Raw genomic sequence first — 14,139 nt, forward strand, 5'->3', positions numbered from 1 at the left:
AGTGTTACTCGAAGTGATTGTTCGGAAATTTAGTGACAATTAAATCAACAAGAATATCTGTTAAATTCTAAATTAGCTTCCGTATTTAGAATGCATAATTAGAGAGTGTAGCGCAGTTGGTAAGAGATCCTTCCCTGTGGCTGCCGCATGATCGATCGACGGTTCGAAACCACTCTAGTGCCGACCAAGCCTTTTATCCCTCTGGGATCGATAGATTTGTACAGGAGGTGTCTAGGAGGATAAAAAAAAAACGCTGACTTGATACATCGGGTGGCCCCGGCAAGTCATTTCACAGTCCTGACATGCGTTAGTAAACCTCAAACCAAAAAAAAAAACCTCAATCCTGAATTGAAGCGAACGGGTTGGCATGGCATGCCAAGCGGATGGATTAACCTCAGATACTTTATCCTTTGTATTTTAATGAGAGGAGCCCTAAAAAAAGGTGTTATATGCACTTACTGCTTCACATTGGACAGGAAGTTAAATAATCCAACAGGTCCATTTCATGGATAGAGGTAATCTGAAGCCGTACTACCTTTAAATGCTTTGTAAATAATCAATCCTTATTAAGTTATCTCAAGCTCCAGAAAATTTCAGAAATCCTAGAAACTAATTAATTATGAATTAATGATGTGTAGTATTTTCATCTCCATGGTGATAGATGCAGGTACAGGTCAACGAGCTTATATGTAGTCTGAACCGACCACTGGAATTCCTCCTGAAAACTCGCCTATCATTTTTGCGATGATGGTTGTTATGTGCTGTAAGGTTGGGTCTATGAATCAAGTTGCTGTGTTCAAGGTCAATTGCGTGTGCTGTGTCGATACGAAGTAAATTGAGTGCAAATTTTTCCATGTGTCCTCACTTCTTGAAACGTTGGCACTGTGAACTGTAACTTTATGCATTCTTATTACGCTAACGATGTTTTGATGAAACATTATGGCGTGACAAGGTTTCGTCAACTTCGTTTTTATCAAATCTTTGGAAATGGTTCGAGGTTTTTTTCTACCATGCATATAACATCAAATCTCTCCTCTCTCCTTGTTAAACCTCGATATCATCGTTCTATGTGCACCATGAAAACTCTCCAAATATGACAATTAACCGACCAGTCTCATCGAATAGTGGATTTGGCGGATCGCTAGGTTCATAAAGAATTTAGGAAGGTATTGGAAGTGTTCTGGGTTTCTGCCAGGAACCCCGTGAATAACAGAAATAAGTGCTTATCCAATGACTTTATGCCGTTCATGACACTCTGTGAGCTGTTCAACATGCAGTTTTTTAACGTTATCCAGACGTTAGTACTTGAGGATACTGCACAGTGCGTAGATCTCATTCCCCTGGGTGACAATCTATAAGAAGGCCGTGGTTCACCGCCCCCGCACCTGGAACGATATCGAACCATGGCAAAGAGGGAGGAGGAGTTTGATGGGATACGGCTGGCATAAAAGGCCTCGAACCATTTTTAGACTTTGATGAGGACGAGGTGATCGAAACTTCACGCCATAAATGAAATTTTGCTAAAACCTCACTGGCAAAACAAGGAAACATAAATCCGTACGTAAAATTCCCTCAGTTTCATGAACCTTAGCTCTTGTCATGCTCTTAACACGTTTCGTCATTTATTTTGATTTAACTTCAAAAAAATCATTCAGGACATCTTCTCCTAATTGTCTTCTAATTTTTTCTTCTACACTTTCTTCATTTTCTTCTTTCGTGACGGATGATATTGGGTGTATAAGGGTCCTGATGCATTGAGCTAATGGCGACGATGACGAAGGTTTAATTTTTGATGTGTGTGTGTAAGTTGTGGGTGGAGCGGAACACAAAACGCTCGCGCCATCCCTGCTGCGTCTACGATTTTTACTTGATAAAAATCATTTCGCCATCATCAGTCCTCGTCCTCGTAGCCTACGATGACGTGAATGTAGAAGAATTCTGTCGAATTTGTGCTGTCGCTTGAGTTTAATTTTTTTTACCATTTTATTTCAGTTTCAATGCTACTTCTGTTGATTGTTTCGTTGTGTGCCACCTACCTGTTCTACTTGTACACTAAACGACAACAGGTAGGCTTTTTTTCAATCCGGAACAATCGAGAAAGTGTAAAGTAGGCACGTTCCCCCTATGCACTAGAGACATTTCTAATTTTTCTCCTTTAAAAATTTGATGATCAGTAAACATTGCTGTTTGCAAATTGACAGTAAACAATAATTTTTCCCTTCTTAATTTTTTTCCCTTAAAAAATCTGATGGTGTTGCAAACAATGCTGTTTTTAAGCTGATACAAAACCTCCAGCCATCATGAAGTTATATTGTAAATTTAAGTGCAATATTTATTCAGTGTTGGTAAATTATACTTTTATACTACTTTTACTTTCATACTTATACATTTTATCCTTATACACTTATATTCATACATTATTTATACATATACAATTAAACAAAATTTAATCAGCAGTTTTAAAGAAGTGTTTGCCTTGGAACTTTGCAATTCTTGAGGAAATTTCAGGGAAAATATAGATTTAAAAAGATGAAAAATAGAAGTTCAGGACAAAGTGTGAAAGAAAAATACCGTCTACAAATAACGCGATTTAGAAAATTATATGAAACATTAATTAGATGACATTTAATACTATCAAAATTTTCGACAAAGAAAAAGAAATAAGAGAAAACATGTTTCTATTCTTATCTAGCGGAGAAAAAGCATCGTATGAAATTAGGGAATATTTTTTCTTCAGAATTAATATGCAAATTGTCTTTTCAATTGGTTTCTTGAAAATAATTTAAAATGTCTCTTTTTCGACGTGTTGAGTAACGTGTATACATATGTACTACCTTTTTTTATGGTATATATTTGTATTATTTGTTTCCTGTGTGTTCATGCACATATTAATGTAATAAATATATAAACATGTATGTAATCATGCAATAAATAAACATATAAATAAAACCGTTTTAGTTAGTAACAGATCTCTGAAAAGCGAATGGAGAACCTTAGGCGCAGAATGGATATTATTTAGGAATAATAGAGAGGAATAATAGAAGCGTCTCATCATTGATTAAAAAATTTTATGCCTCTTTTTTAAACTGGACCTTTCTTCTCTTCTCGTTTTTTTCTCGTATTGATGAGGAGTTGCTTTTAATGTGAAGTTTTTAAAGGTCATTTCATTGACATACGGTTTTGTTCCAAATTGAAATTTTAATAGGTTAGCTGTATAAAACTAATGGAAAAAAATTATAAAATGGAAACAAAATCAATTTTTATTACATTTATTATAGTCATTATATTTGTGTTTGTCATTATATTATTGGTCATTATATTTAGTTGCATTTATTCTTCATAAAATATTTTACATTCATTTTACTTTACACCTTACATTTTTTGTTTTACATGCTTTTCAGCGGCTAAAGGAGCTTCGTGACGTCATTGCTAGACGGTTGATAGAACGTGAAGAATCCATAGCGCTAGCAGAAAAATCAGCTGCGCTAGTAGCTCTAGGAAAAAGAGAAGAAATAGCAAAATGGAATTTCCAGGAATTGAGAGGTTCGCGGAACACTTGTTTTTTATCTTCTGTTCTAAAATGGTCATATTTTGTCTTCGATGTCAACGAATCGGGAGACTCTGCAGCAAAAACGTAGGATAACTTGTGCTGGATTTCTGTGTTATTTCCAGGAGAAGCGTGCCTAAATCCAAGTATTTAGCTACTTTAGAATTTTAAGGACCAGAGACCCAATCTCTCAGATATGAGGATCAGGAAACTTATAAAGAATTATTTATTGCGTTTTTTTACGACGGCACTGCTCACTTCCGGAATGGAATTTCCAGGAATTTGTCCTTCATGCGAAAACCTGGTGGTTTCAGATCTTCATGCCTTAAAATGGTTATTTGAAACCAGATTTTCAAAATTTTAGTAATATTTTTTAAAATATTTCACCGCGATGTCGTTATGTTTGGATTTATTTACGTTATTTTCATGTTATATTTATATTTTCCTTACAATTTTTCTGCTTTACTTCAATATTATTATAATGTTCAATATTTTTACAATATTTTACCATTTAAGCGAAACGAGGATTTGAAACAGCTGCCTCAGTGAAGACAAAGTCGCAAAAGGCTCCGATTTTGCTTCAACTGCCGCAATCGTTTCAAATCCGCTTTCCAAAGCAAAAAAAAAAAAAAAAAACAAAATGGGCATTTGAATGTTTTTTCTCCCTTGAAGAGTTACCGAAAATATCTATGCATGGATTTTTCTTTTTTTTTTGGATTTTGATGAGGATTTTCGGCATAATATTAGAAGGAATTCTGCTTTTGTTTGAATCGCTTTGCACTGCCACAAAAAAAATTCCTTCTAATATCGCACATATTTTACTATTAGTTTTTCATTAAAATCCTGCTTGACTCCAACGCAGGATTTTTTCCACGACGGTGCATGAATAAACGATACTATGCAGATTACGGTACGGCGGTCGAACTACTTAACGGGCCGATTTGAAATTTTTCCAACAAACCGCGGCACTGTTGTTTTTACTAGGAAATTCAGTCGTGTTTTCCCATCACGCTAAAGAAAATAAAAGTGGACGTTGGAAATGGTAAAAATGAGGTAAAAAGTAGTGCAAAAAGTAGTAGAAGTAGTGTTAAAATTAGTAAAGGTAGTTGAAATGGTAGTTTGAGCAAAATCTGAGAAGAAATTGGTCAACAATTGCTTTTGAGACCGCGAAGGATTTCAATTCGCCGTGATTTCTTTGTTCTGAATTCATTCACTTACAGAAGCTTGGATAAATATTTTGTCCTTGATGAAAAAATATTCTTTTTTCCATATAGCTACTCTCAGTGCACTTTTATTGGTACTGCCCACAGAGTCCCAGTTCTAGTCCCACAGAGTTGGGTCCCGCGGAATCTCGGGAAACTCTTAAAGGCATTACCCCACGAATCTAAGGTGGCAAGGACTTCAGGTAGAGTATTCGTGTACGGGATCGTAGATTATGGAGAAGGGGGAGTGATTCCGTCCATTTCTTCCTAATTGCCGTAAAAAAACGGCCCTGAAGATGCTGCGCCGCTCAAGGCTGGCGCGCTCCAGTCGAATTCCCTGTAGAAAATAGTGCGCCGGAACCCCCGAAGCCGTATCTTTCGGGCCATTTTTTAGGGGAACTAGGAAGAAATGAACAGGATCACCCTTCTTTCCATAATCTACGATCCCGTATACGAATACTCCACCTGAAATCCGTGGGGTGATGCCTTTAAAGGTCAGCACAACTGTTTCAGGTTGGACTAGACAACATCCCGGATCTTTGGCTTGACCTCACTTATACTCCTTGAGTTTTCTTCACCTCAGTAGACAGTTTGTTTGCTGAACATTATTTGAGTAGAAGAAGTGCTATTTGCTAATTCCATTCGATCTGCTACAGCGTGTGGTGTGTGTGACGAATTAACCAAACATACGCCTTGAATGTGCAAATCTAAGCGAGCCATTGGACTTAGTGATCTTCGATCTTGGAAAGATTCGAGATAAAAATGTGAATGGAAAGGGAGTATTTTTCCTGCAACACTCTCGTGTTCGTGGATTTCCAGAAAATCTTCAAAAAGGCACCGTAACATGTGTGGAGGTGTTACGAACGTTTCAATGGAAAGCAATAATGGCACACAAGAAGACCAACTGTATAACACTTTTTATACAGGTGATTCTTAGTTTCCTTAGTGCCTCAGGAATCCATTAGAGTAATTGCAAAGCCTCCAGAGGATCTTTAGGAAGCTGAGCGATGGGCAGCCGACTGGGACGCCAAGGCCGCAGAACCGGGATTCAAGAAACCTGTATTTTTCGGGATCCCAATAAGTCTCAAAGAATGCATAGCTGTGAGCAAGAATAAGTTCTTTTTCCTACTTATTGATTCTTAAAGACCCGACTTCATCCTTAGAGCATGAAAATTGAAAATATACCGTAATCATGAACACTCGTGTTCTTGTAGAGGTACCAAAGAAAATCTCAGTCTCGACAAACAAAAATCAACAAATCCCAAAAAATGGAGCAAATTTAGGTAGTGAAGTGAACATGAGTGGTAATCCACCGTCGTTTAAACTTCATCGAGGCTACACTCACTTATTGCTTGGTTTCCATGCGTTAGACTACTGTATAAGCTATTTTTTCAAGTTCGTGGAAAAAAATTCCTCAAAAGTTGTGCATTATTCTACTTTATTTCTGCTTTGTTTTTTTTTAGGTAGGAAAAGTCGAATATTGTTTGTTTACCCTCATTTTTCTCCTCAGAATGGGTCTAGAAGTTGAACCTAAAGAAAAATGCGCTCATGTAGAGAATGCTTTCTGACACGGGATTGAAATAATCGAAATTTACAGGGTTTTAAATAAAATATTTGGTTGACGTCATAAAGAAAGAAAAAGGAAAGAAATTTGAGGGAAAATCACAGCAATAATTTCACAGAAACCTTGAATTTTCAAAAAGAGATACTACTTAGTATTTTAGTGCGCGTTAAATATTGTATTATAAGTTAATTTCATTATATTCTTTTAACACGTGCCCATATTTATAATTATCCCCTGATTTATTTGATTTATTTTGAAATTAACGAGGAGTTTCCCTGTCTAAGCATCGAGTTAATATCTATAGGAGTACTGTAAGCTTACTGTGGCATAGATCACGTGAAAACGGCATGAGTAGCCCGGAGGATCAGACACTTATATACTCTGTAGTTCAGGTAAAAGGATATGACACAACACGTGGACTCGCCCAGGATGTTTCCAAGCCATCCGATTCTGATTCGGTCCTTGTTCAACAAATCAAGTTATTAGGTCGGCAATTCCTATTTTTTCATCTCTGTCGCTTTTTGTAAGATTTAAGGAAGATTTGTCGATCAATTTCTCCTTAAGGTCCCTTTTTGTGTGATGGTATACGGTAATTAAAATCTCTTTCATTCTTTTTCTTTCTTTTTCTCCACAGTCACCACAAAAACACTGGAACATTGCTGTTCCTGAGAAGTTAATCGCTGAGGTGAAGTAGAAAACGATGAGATTTGTCCTGCACCATATTTTGTGTATTTTGTGTTTGAGTAGAAAAATGCAGAGAAATCGACCCTTGAATTTATCCTCAGATCTGACCAACAGGACAGTAACCTATCCCCTCAAGGGTATTTCTGACCAGATCTTGTTTCAGCATTCTATCTGTAGTAATTCTCATGAAAATCCTAGTTACTCCACGCACTGAAGATTTTTCCGACAACAAAAAGGTCAGGTAATTAATTGTAGGTAATGAGGAAACCATTAATGGTAGGGAATGAGGAAAAAAGAGGAAGGAAAAGGAAATGAGGAAGGAAAAGTATCCACAAAATCCGGTCAAAGGCAGCATACCTGTCGTAGTTAAGAAACCTGTGGGGGAAATGCAGAGTTCGGGGTGTAGATTAGCCAAATATGAGTCTGGCCCCGCTCAATCCTTCTAGTCTTCCTGGGGAAACGTCATGGGACCCTCCCTAGTTTCTACCAGGTACGTTAGAAAGCGTCACGTTTTTCTACAAGTTTTGAATCCCTCAGCAGCCTATCCATTGGTTTTACTTGAGTGAGCTGTTGAGGAGACCTTATTGATTGACGACCGTTCGCTTGTGAATGCGGCGCGTGCACAAGGACTACGCGCTCTGACGACAGCACTAAAAAGAGTTTGGGTGACTGCGTACTCCATCGAAAACTTATAATATCGCTAAAATTTAAGAGGACCCTTAATTATTTGCAATGAAATATGCAGCACTCTCCTAAAAAAATGACTGAGTCGCTGATAATTTTTTTTTGCTTCGTTTCTTATACTTATCCTTGAACTGTTTTTTTCCAGGATTCATCCCATTTGTACAAACAAATGTATCACAACTTCTGATGTCGTACGGTTGTAGTAATCCCATTTACGGTAAGTATTCACTTGAGACGAGGATCTGATGGATTTCTGAAAATGATGTGTATGCTTTGAGGAGCTACAAGCTCCCCGTTAGACAGTTCACGGACAAGCGGCGGCTCATCCGGTGGTGAATCTGCCCTCCTGGCTGCTAATGGATCTGTCATCGGAATTGGTGGAGATGTGGGTGGTTCGATTAGAGTTCCATGTCACTTTACTGGAACGGCCGGAATTAAGGTTAGCTGAGTTAGAGTTAATTATTTAATTGAATTAAATTTTAATTAAATTCTACAAAGTAATTCCCTATTGCGTAAGAGTATATGATCACAAACCTCCTTATTATAGCCCTCACATCTACGATTCTCCCATCGTCATAGTCCTGGTGTTGTGCCGGGACGTCCGTTGGTGAACTCTAATGAGGGACCAATGACTCTGGACATAAAGACCTCAGCTGATTTCCTGAAAGAGGTTTGACACATATTTATGCAATTAGCCACAAACGACGCAGAATTTTCTGAGAAAAAAGAGTAGATCAAACTGGGAGGTTAAGCGTGCATAAAGTTATGAGTAGAAAAAATAGGTATTCACGTTCTATTGTTGGTTTCTATTATCGTCCATAAATTTCTGTAGCAGTTCCTGGTGATCCATTTAACCCCATACAGCCTGAACAGGTCAACTAAGGAGTACTATACAACAAATTCCAGCTGTAGTCGAATTAGGCAGTGCAGAGGATTGTTATAGATATCCAGAGGTGTTGAGGAGGTTTTATTCGTTAGGTGGGTAAAAGATGTATCAAGATCAGCAAAAAAAATTTCGCTTTCTCTATGCAACGGGGGCGAAGGTGTAACCTCAGCTCGGTATAGTCGGGTCAAAACGACCTGAAGCATGGTGCACCTCGATCCAATCCGTAAGCTCCACCGACACCTTCGAGTGCGCCGGTGCGGATTGGATCGAGGTGGGTCCACCACGAACTGCTGTGGTGAGTGATGCTGGCAGGGGTCCCCGCTCGATCCTAACGCTTTACGCACCGCTTCGAGCGCAACCGCTTACGCAACGGCACCGAGCTTCATGTCATTTTGAGCCGAGTATAGATGTTGTCGTACCTCTTGTCACCTCTTTTTTAGTCACTGCTCCACGTGCATGACTTTCTGATGTCCACAGCATAAACATTCCGCACGATCTTCGCTACAGATCCAAGAACTTAGGACTTATTTTCCAGTTCCCATTTTAAGAAAACCAGAAATTCTAGCATCAGTGTCGTTGGGTATCAGGATTGTGAGTATTACAGATATGGAGCAATAATTGGATCACTGAACACGATCCATACGTTCCACCTGTGCTATGGAACAAGGAGATGTATCGTGAAGGTGCAAAATATCGTGTCGGATATTATGTAGACGATGGATGGTTCACTCCTGCTCCAGCTATTCAGGTACGTAAGCGACAAATTAGTACTAATGATAATTGGAACTATTCTAGTTTACTTAAGCGAGCTGTGCTGGAGGCAAAAACGCACCTGGAAGCAGCCGGCCATGTTGTGGTGCCTTTTCAGCCTCCAGATGTTCCAGAAATGATGCGCCAATTTGTACGAGCTGTATGTGTGGATGGAGGATCTTTCGTATTCAATAAGCTAACTGCTGTCAGTTCCTTCTCTAAGTTGAACAGAAATAGATGAGCGTAAAACTACAAATAGTCGGGAATATGTGGAAATAAGTTTCTTTCCCTCCTTTCTTCAGGAACCTGGTAACCCAGAGGCACTTACTCAGTTATAAATTGCAATAGGTGAAAATAGGAGCATACGGTAGGAACAAAATTAAATAAAGTACGGTCGAAATGCGCACGCTGCTGCGCTCAACAGCGGCGTGGTGGAACGTAGCGGTTAGGATCCTGGTGGAACCCTTTGTAGCATCTTACGCTTACGCAGCTACACCGTGCTTCATGTAATATTGAATAGAACGAAGCCGAATTGAATACGTAGCCTTTTTTATTGATTTCTCTGAACTGTAGTCAATATTTTTATTGATCCGCGTTTATTAACAGCTTAACAAGTTTTAAAAAGTAACGTATACAAAATGACAAGGTTCAAGAAAAACACGGGCACTGCTCAGGGGTGTTACCGACGTGATTTCCCAAATCGCTATACTGCTTACTATTTTCTCTTTCAAGGACTAAGGTTTCTATTGATTTATGTAGATGCAGTGTTATATATAGTATATTTATAGTAGTTTTAGTATGCAGTATATTTATCATTTATTATGGAACTATTATTTATTATGTATTTATTATTTATTATGTATATTGTATTTATTATGGAACTATTATTTATTATGTATTTATTATTTATTATGTATATTGTATTTATTATGGAACTATTATTTATTATGGAACTGACGTCGTACGGATACAGCTGGGAAAATGTAGAGTTCGGGTTGTACATTACTGAAACGAGAGTGACTCCCCCCATCTTTCCCTGATCGTCGTAAGAAAAACGGCGAGGGGAACGTTTATTCCTATGAGGGACGTTCCATCCTTGTACACACTCCGGTCCTCTCCGCCTCAGGATTGGTTTTATTGGAAGAGGCTGGTGAGGAAACCTCATTGACTATCGACCGCTCGTTCGTGGATCCTCGACGTGCACAAGGTTTTCGCGTTCCTTAACCTCCTTACCTCGTAGGATCCCCTCTTAGCTTTTAATTCGTAACCTTTTACTGCACAGTTGGTAAAAGGTTCCGCTGTGACTGGGCGATCGATCAGAGGGTAGGAGTCCGCCTTAGTGCTGACCAAGCCTCTCATCCCAGCGGATTCGATAAATTCGTACCAGATTTGCCTGGAAAGAAAAAAAAAACAGTGACTTGAATTCTCGGCTCTCTCCCATAATATCATTGTATAGGCTTCACACGTGCTCGTAAACCTCAAACCATTCTGAATTGTTCCATTCATTTTATCCTCTGATTTTTTCTGATTCAAAGATGTTGATGGAAATACTTCAAATTAAAAAAAGCGCTGATTTTAAAATGTCGGAACCAGAAAAAAAAATAAAATAATGGAAATGTAAAATAAAACAAAAGTTAGGATCACGAGGATGACTTCTTCTGGGTTCCGCAGCGAGCGAAAAAAAAAAACAAGGCAACAGACAGAGTTCACAAAGTTCTAGGACATCATCGATCCATCACATTATGGTCAGATATTCATGGTTCTGATACCGATATGGCTTCAACGGATTATCGCTTATCCAGTGGAGCTGATATCTCCACGCGTTGCTAATATGATGAGAGCAATGACTCTGAACACATGTGGTTCGTTAATGTCTTGGAATCTTTGGATTTTCTACGTTTTGTTTTATTTGGAATGATGGTTAATGGAAGTTAAAAAATACCACTTGCATACCTAGATTCTAAAGTGACTAGAAAACTAAAAGTAAATGATTTTTACTGAGTTTTGGATGGATAAATAAATAATAAATAATGATAATATAATTTTAATAATTAATAAATAAATATAAAATAAATTAAAGAGGGATGAGATCAAAGATTGGTTTACTGTAGACTATTTGCATAAAATAGGATTTATTACTGTACTTATGAAATCACTACAATGCCATCTTCTGTTCTTCGGAATTTTAGTAACATTAGGAAAAGTTGTTGATGCGTTTCCGCCACGAAAAGGACTGCGTCAAGCCACACTGACAATGAGTTTGCCGACTTTTTCTTAACTATCCTGACATAGACAAATGTGTTTTTTTTCTTTTTGGTGCACTATCTGTGTATGCGAATAAATAAATAAATAAATAAATAAATAAATAAATAAATAAACATAAGTTAACACAGGTATAAGTTCATATTTGTTCCTGCAAAAAAGTCTTGAAATAATCCAGATTGGGTCTTTTTGCATTTCTTAACATGCTAAGATAGGTAGTTCAAGAAACTCGGTTAGATAGAAGATTTCAATCTAAGGCCTTAATCTAAGTTCGATTTTTGGTGCTATTATCATGAACACAAGTTTTTGTAAACCACATTTCTATTTTATTTACAATTAAGATTTGTAAATTTTAGCAGTGACAGGTTTTCTTCTAATTCCGCTTTATGGATCGGACCCGATTTTTTTTCGTATTTTTGAATCGCTCTACTAGCCGTGCAAGGTCGTCCACGATCTCCGTGACGTCCCCTTTTTTAGCAAAAGAAAATCTACTGTGAAGTAGAGGAGGTCACGGAGAAATTGTATGTTTCCAACAGCACCGATTTTAGAACTCAGGGAGACGTACGCGAAGATCGAGCAGTATCGCGATAAGTTCGTCGAACTTATGATGGAGAACGATTTGGATGCGTTGCTTTGTCCACCACAGGTTGTTCCAAATCTCTGATTCTGTCCAAATCCTCATGGAAAGTCAAGGGAGTCTTCATAGGTTCTTATAACTCCGAAACACGATATCCCTACCAAGCTGTTTTGCACCACGTCGTACACTGCTATATTCAACGTTCTCGACTTTGGCGCTGGTACGTTTTGCAGATTTTTCTTTGATATTGAACCTTGTTAAGGCGAAAGGAAGGAATGGAGGGAGAAAAGAAAGAAAAGAGAGAAGAAAGAAAACGTGAGACTGTGTGCGAGGGGGGAAAACGGCAACACTACGTGTTGATTGTAGGCAGCGTATCACGAAATGGTGATGTAAAAATCTCTCTACGATGAAAATGTGAATATAGTTCTCAAGTATGAGCGTGGTCATGCTTAATTCTCCGAAAAATAAACAAAAGAAAAACTAGTAATCCGGAAAAGGCGTGTGAAGCAGTCTAGTTTAAAGGCATCACTCCACAAATCTGAGGTGGCATGGATTTCAGGTGGAGTATTCGTATACGGGATCGTGGATTGCAGAGAAGAAGATGATTTCGTACATTTTTTCCTCATTTCCGTAAAAAAACAGTCTGGGAGATGCGGCGCGTGCTCAAAGCTGGTGCGCTCCGATCGAACTCGCTGTGGAAATTGGCGCCTCGGAATGCTCGAAGCCGCGTCTTCCGGACATTTTTTTAACGGCATTTAGGAAGAAATGAACGGAATTACCCTCCTCCCCATAATCTACGATCCCTTGTAGGAATTAGCCACCTGGAAGCCGTACTACCCCAGATTCTTGGGGTGATGCCTTTAATCCCCCATCTTGCCAACAATGCAGCTTATGAATGGTAGTCGACTCGAATAAGGACAGTCCTCAACGCACCTACCCTCGTACGAGTGGAGCGATAGGAAATAAATTAGATTTACTAAGGTTGGAAATAGCTGGCTCTACTTCACTTTCTTATTCTTACTTACTTTTTCTTACTGGAGAGCCCCGTGAGCAAATTCATCTAATTTATTCTACTTATTATACTGTCGCTTCTATTCTTCTCTACTTCTTCTAAGGATAGAGGCGAAATGGAGATTCAATAAATCCCTACTCTTATACTTTTACAATTCTATTCCCTAACAAAAACTATGTAAATATAAGTTGGATCGCGGACGACGTGCGAGTTGCCCGCATTCTATTGCGTAGTAAGTTGCATCGTTGGAGAGTTGGAGTCACAGAAAAAAGTTTCACACACCTTTTTCTGTCGAGGAGAATTGAGCTTAATCACGTTTATAGTCGTGAACAACACCCTCTACCCATATTTATTCATTTATGACGTCAATTGTGCGATACGCTGCCGTTAAGTATAAACACGAAAATCGATAATTTCTATAATATCAACGATAGTTCTCTTTTATTTTATTTGCACGCACACATAAGACTCTTAAAATCTTATTAAAGGTGTCGTGAACGTAACGAAAGTTAACGAGAAGGACGATCAAGCGGTCCTATCACACTATCCGGACACTGATCTTTGGTATAGAAAGGCGAAAGAAGCCTCCAAGGTAGGAAATTTTGTGTTTCTCCTTAGCTCTTTGATCCTAATTTGGGAAACAAAAATCAGAAAAAGAAAACAAAACTAAAAAAAAAGATGAAATTTTGTTTAGGATTGTGTTGGATTCCCTGTGAACGTACAAGTGGCTGCTCCACCGTACCGAGAAGAAATCGTTCTACGTCTCCTACGAGATATTGAAATCGCAGTCACTGGGAAATAATTTAATTAGCTTATTTTAGATTGTGATTTTGATGTGATAACAGTTGAGCTTTACCTGTTGATAAGAGCTGCTCCGGTTCACACTTCATTCGTCTCAGGATACCTCAATGACTCGGCGCTTTTTCATTTTTTCGATAAGGATAATTTTTCCAGACGTAACCACTTAAAAT

General features: G+C 38.3%; 1 protein-coding gene across 1 annotated transcript; it reads left to right on the forward strand.

Annotated features, from left to right (window-relative positions):
- Positions 1 to 1,997: 1,997 nt before the first annotated feature.
- On the forward strand, positions 1,998 to 13,970 carry RB195_000392 (uncharacterized protein; the record flags this gene model as incomplete). The annotated part of the gene is made up of 15 exons (XM_064196710.1): positions 1,998 to 2,066; positions 3,402 to 3,543; positions 5,569 to 5,675; positions 5,746 to 5,850; positions 6,706 to 6,799; positions 7,827 to 7,898; positions 7,960 to 8,120; positions 8,229 to 8,351; positions 9,172 to 9,315; positions 9,373 to 9,522; positions 11,038 to 11,179; positions 12,128 to 12,225; positions 12,286 to 12,376; positions 13,657 to 13,760; positions 13,863 to 13,970. The coding sequence occupies 15 exons, from the start codon at positions 1,998 to 2,000 to the stop codon at positions 13,968 to 13,970; spliced, it is 1,710 nt and encodes a 569-aa protein (XP_064052591.1).
- Positions 13,971 to 14,139: the final 169 nt, after the last annotated feature.

This window comes from Necator americanus, chromosome IV (genome assembly GCF_031761385.1).
Source record: "Necator americanus strain Aroian chromosome IV, whole genome shotgun sequence".
NCBI classification, from domain to species: Eukaryota; Metazoa; Nematoda; class Chromadorea; order Rhabditida; family Ancylostomatidae; genus Necator; species Necator americanus.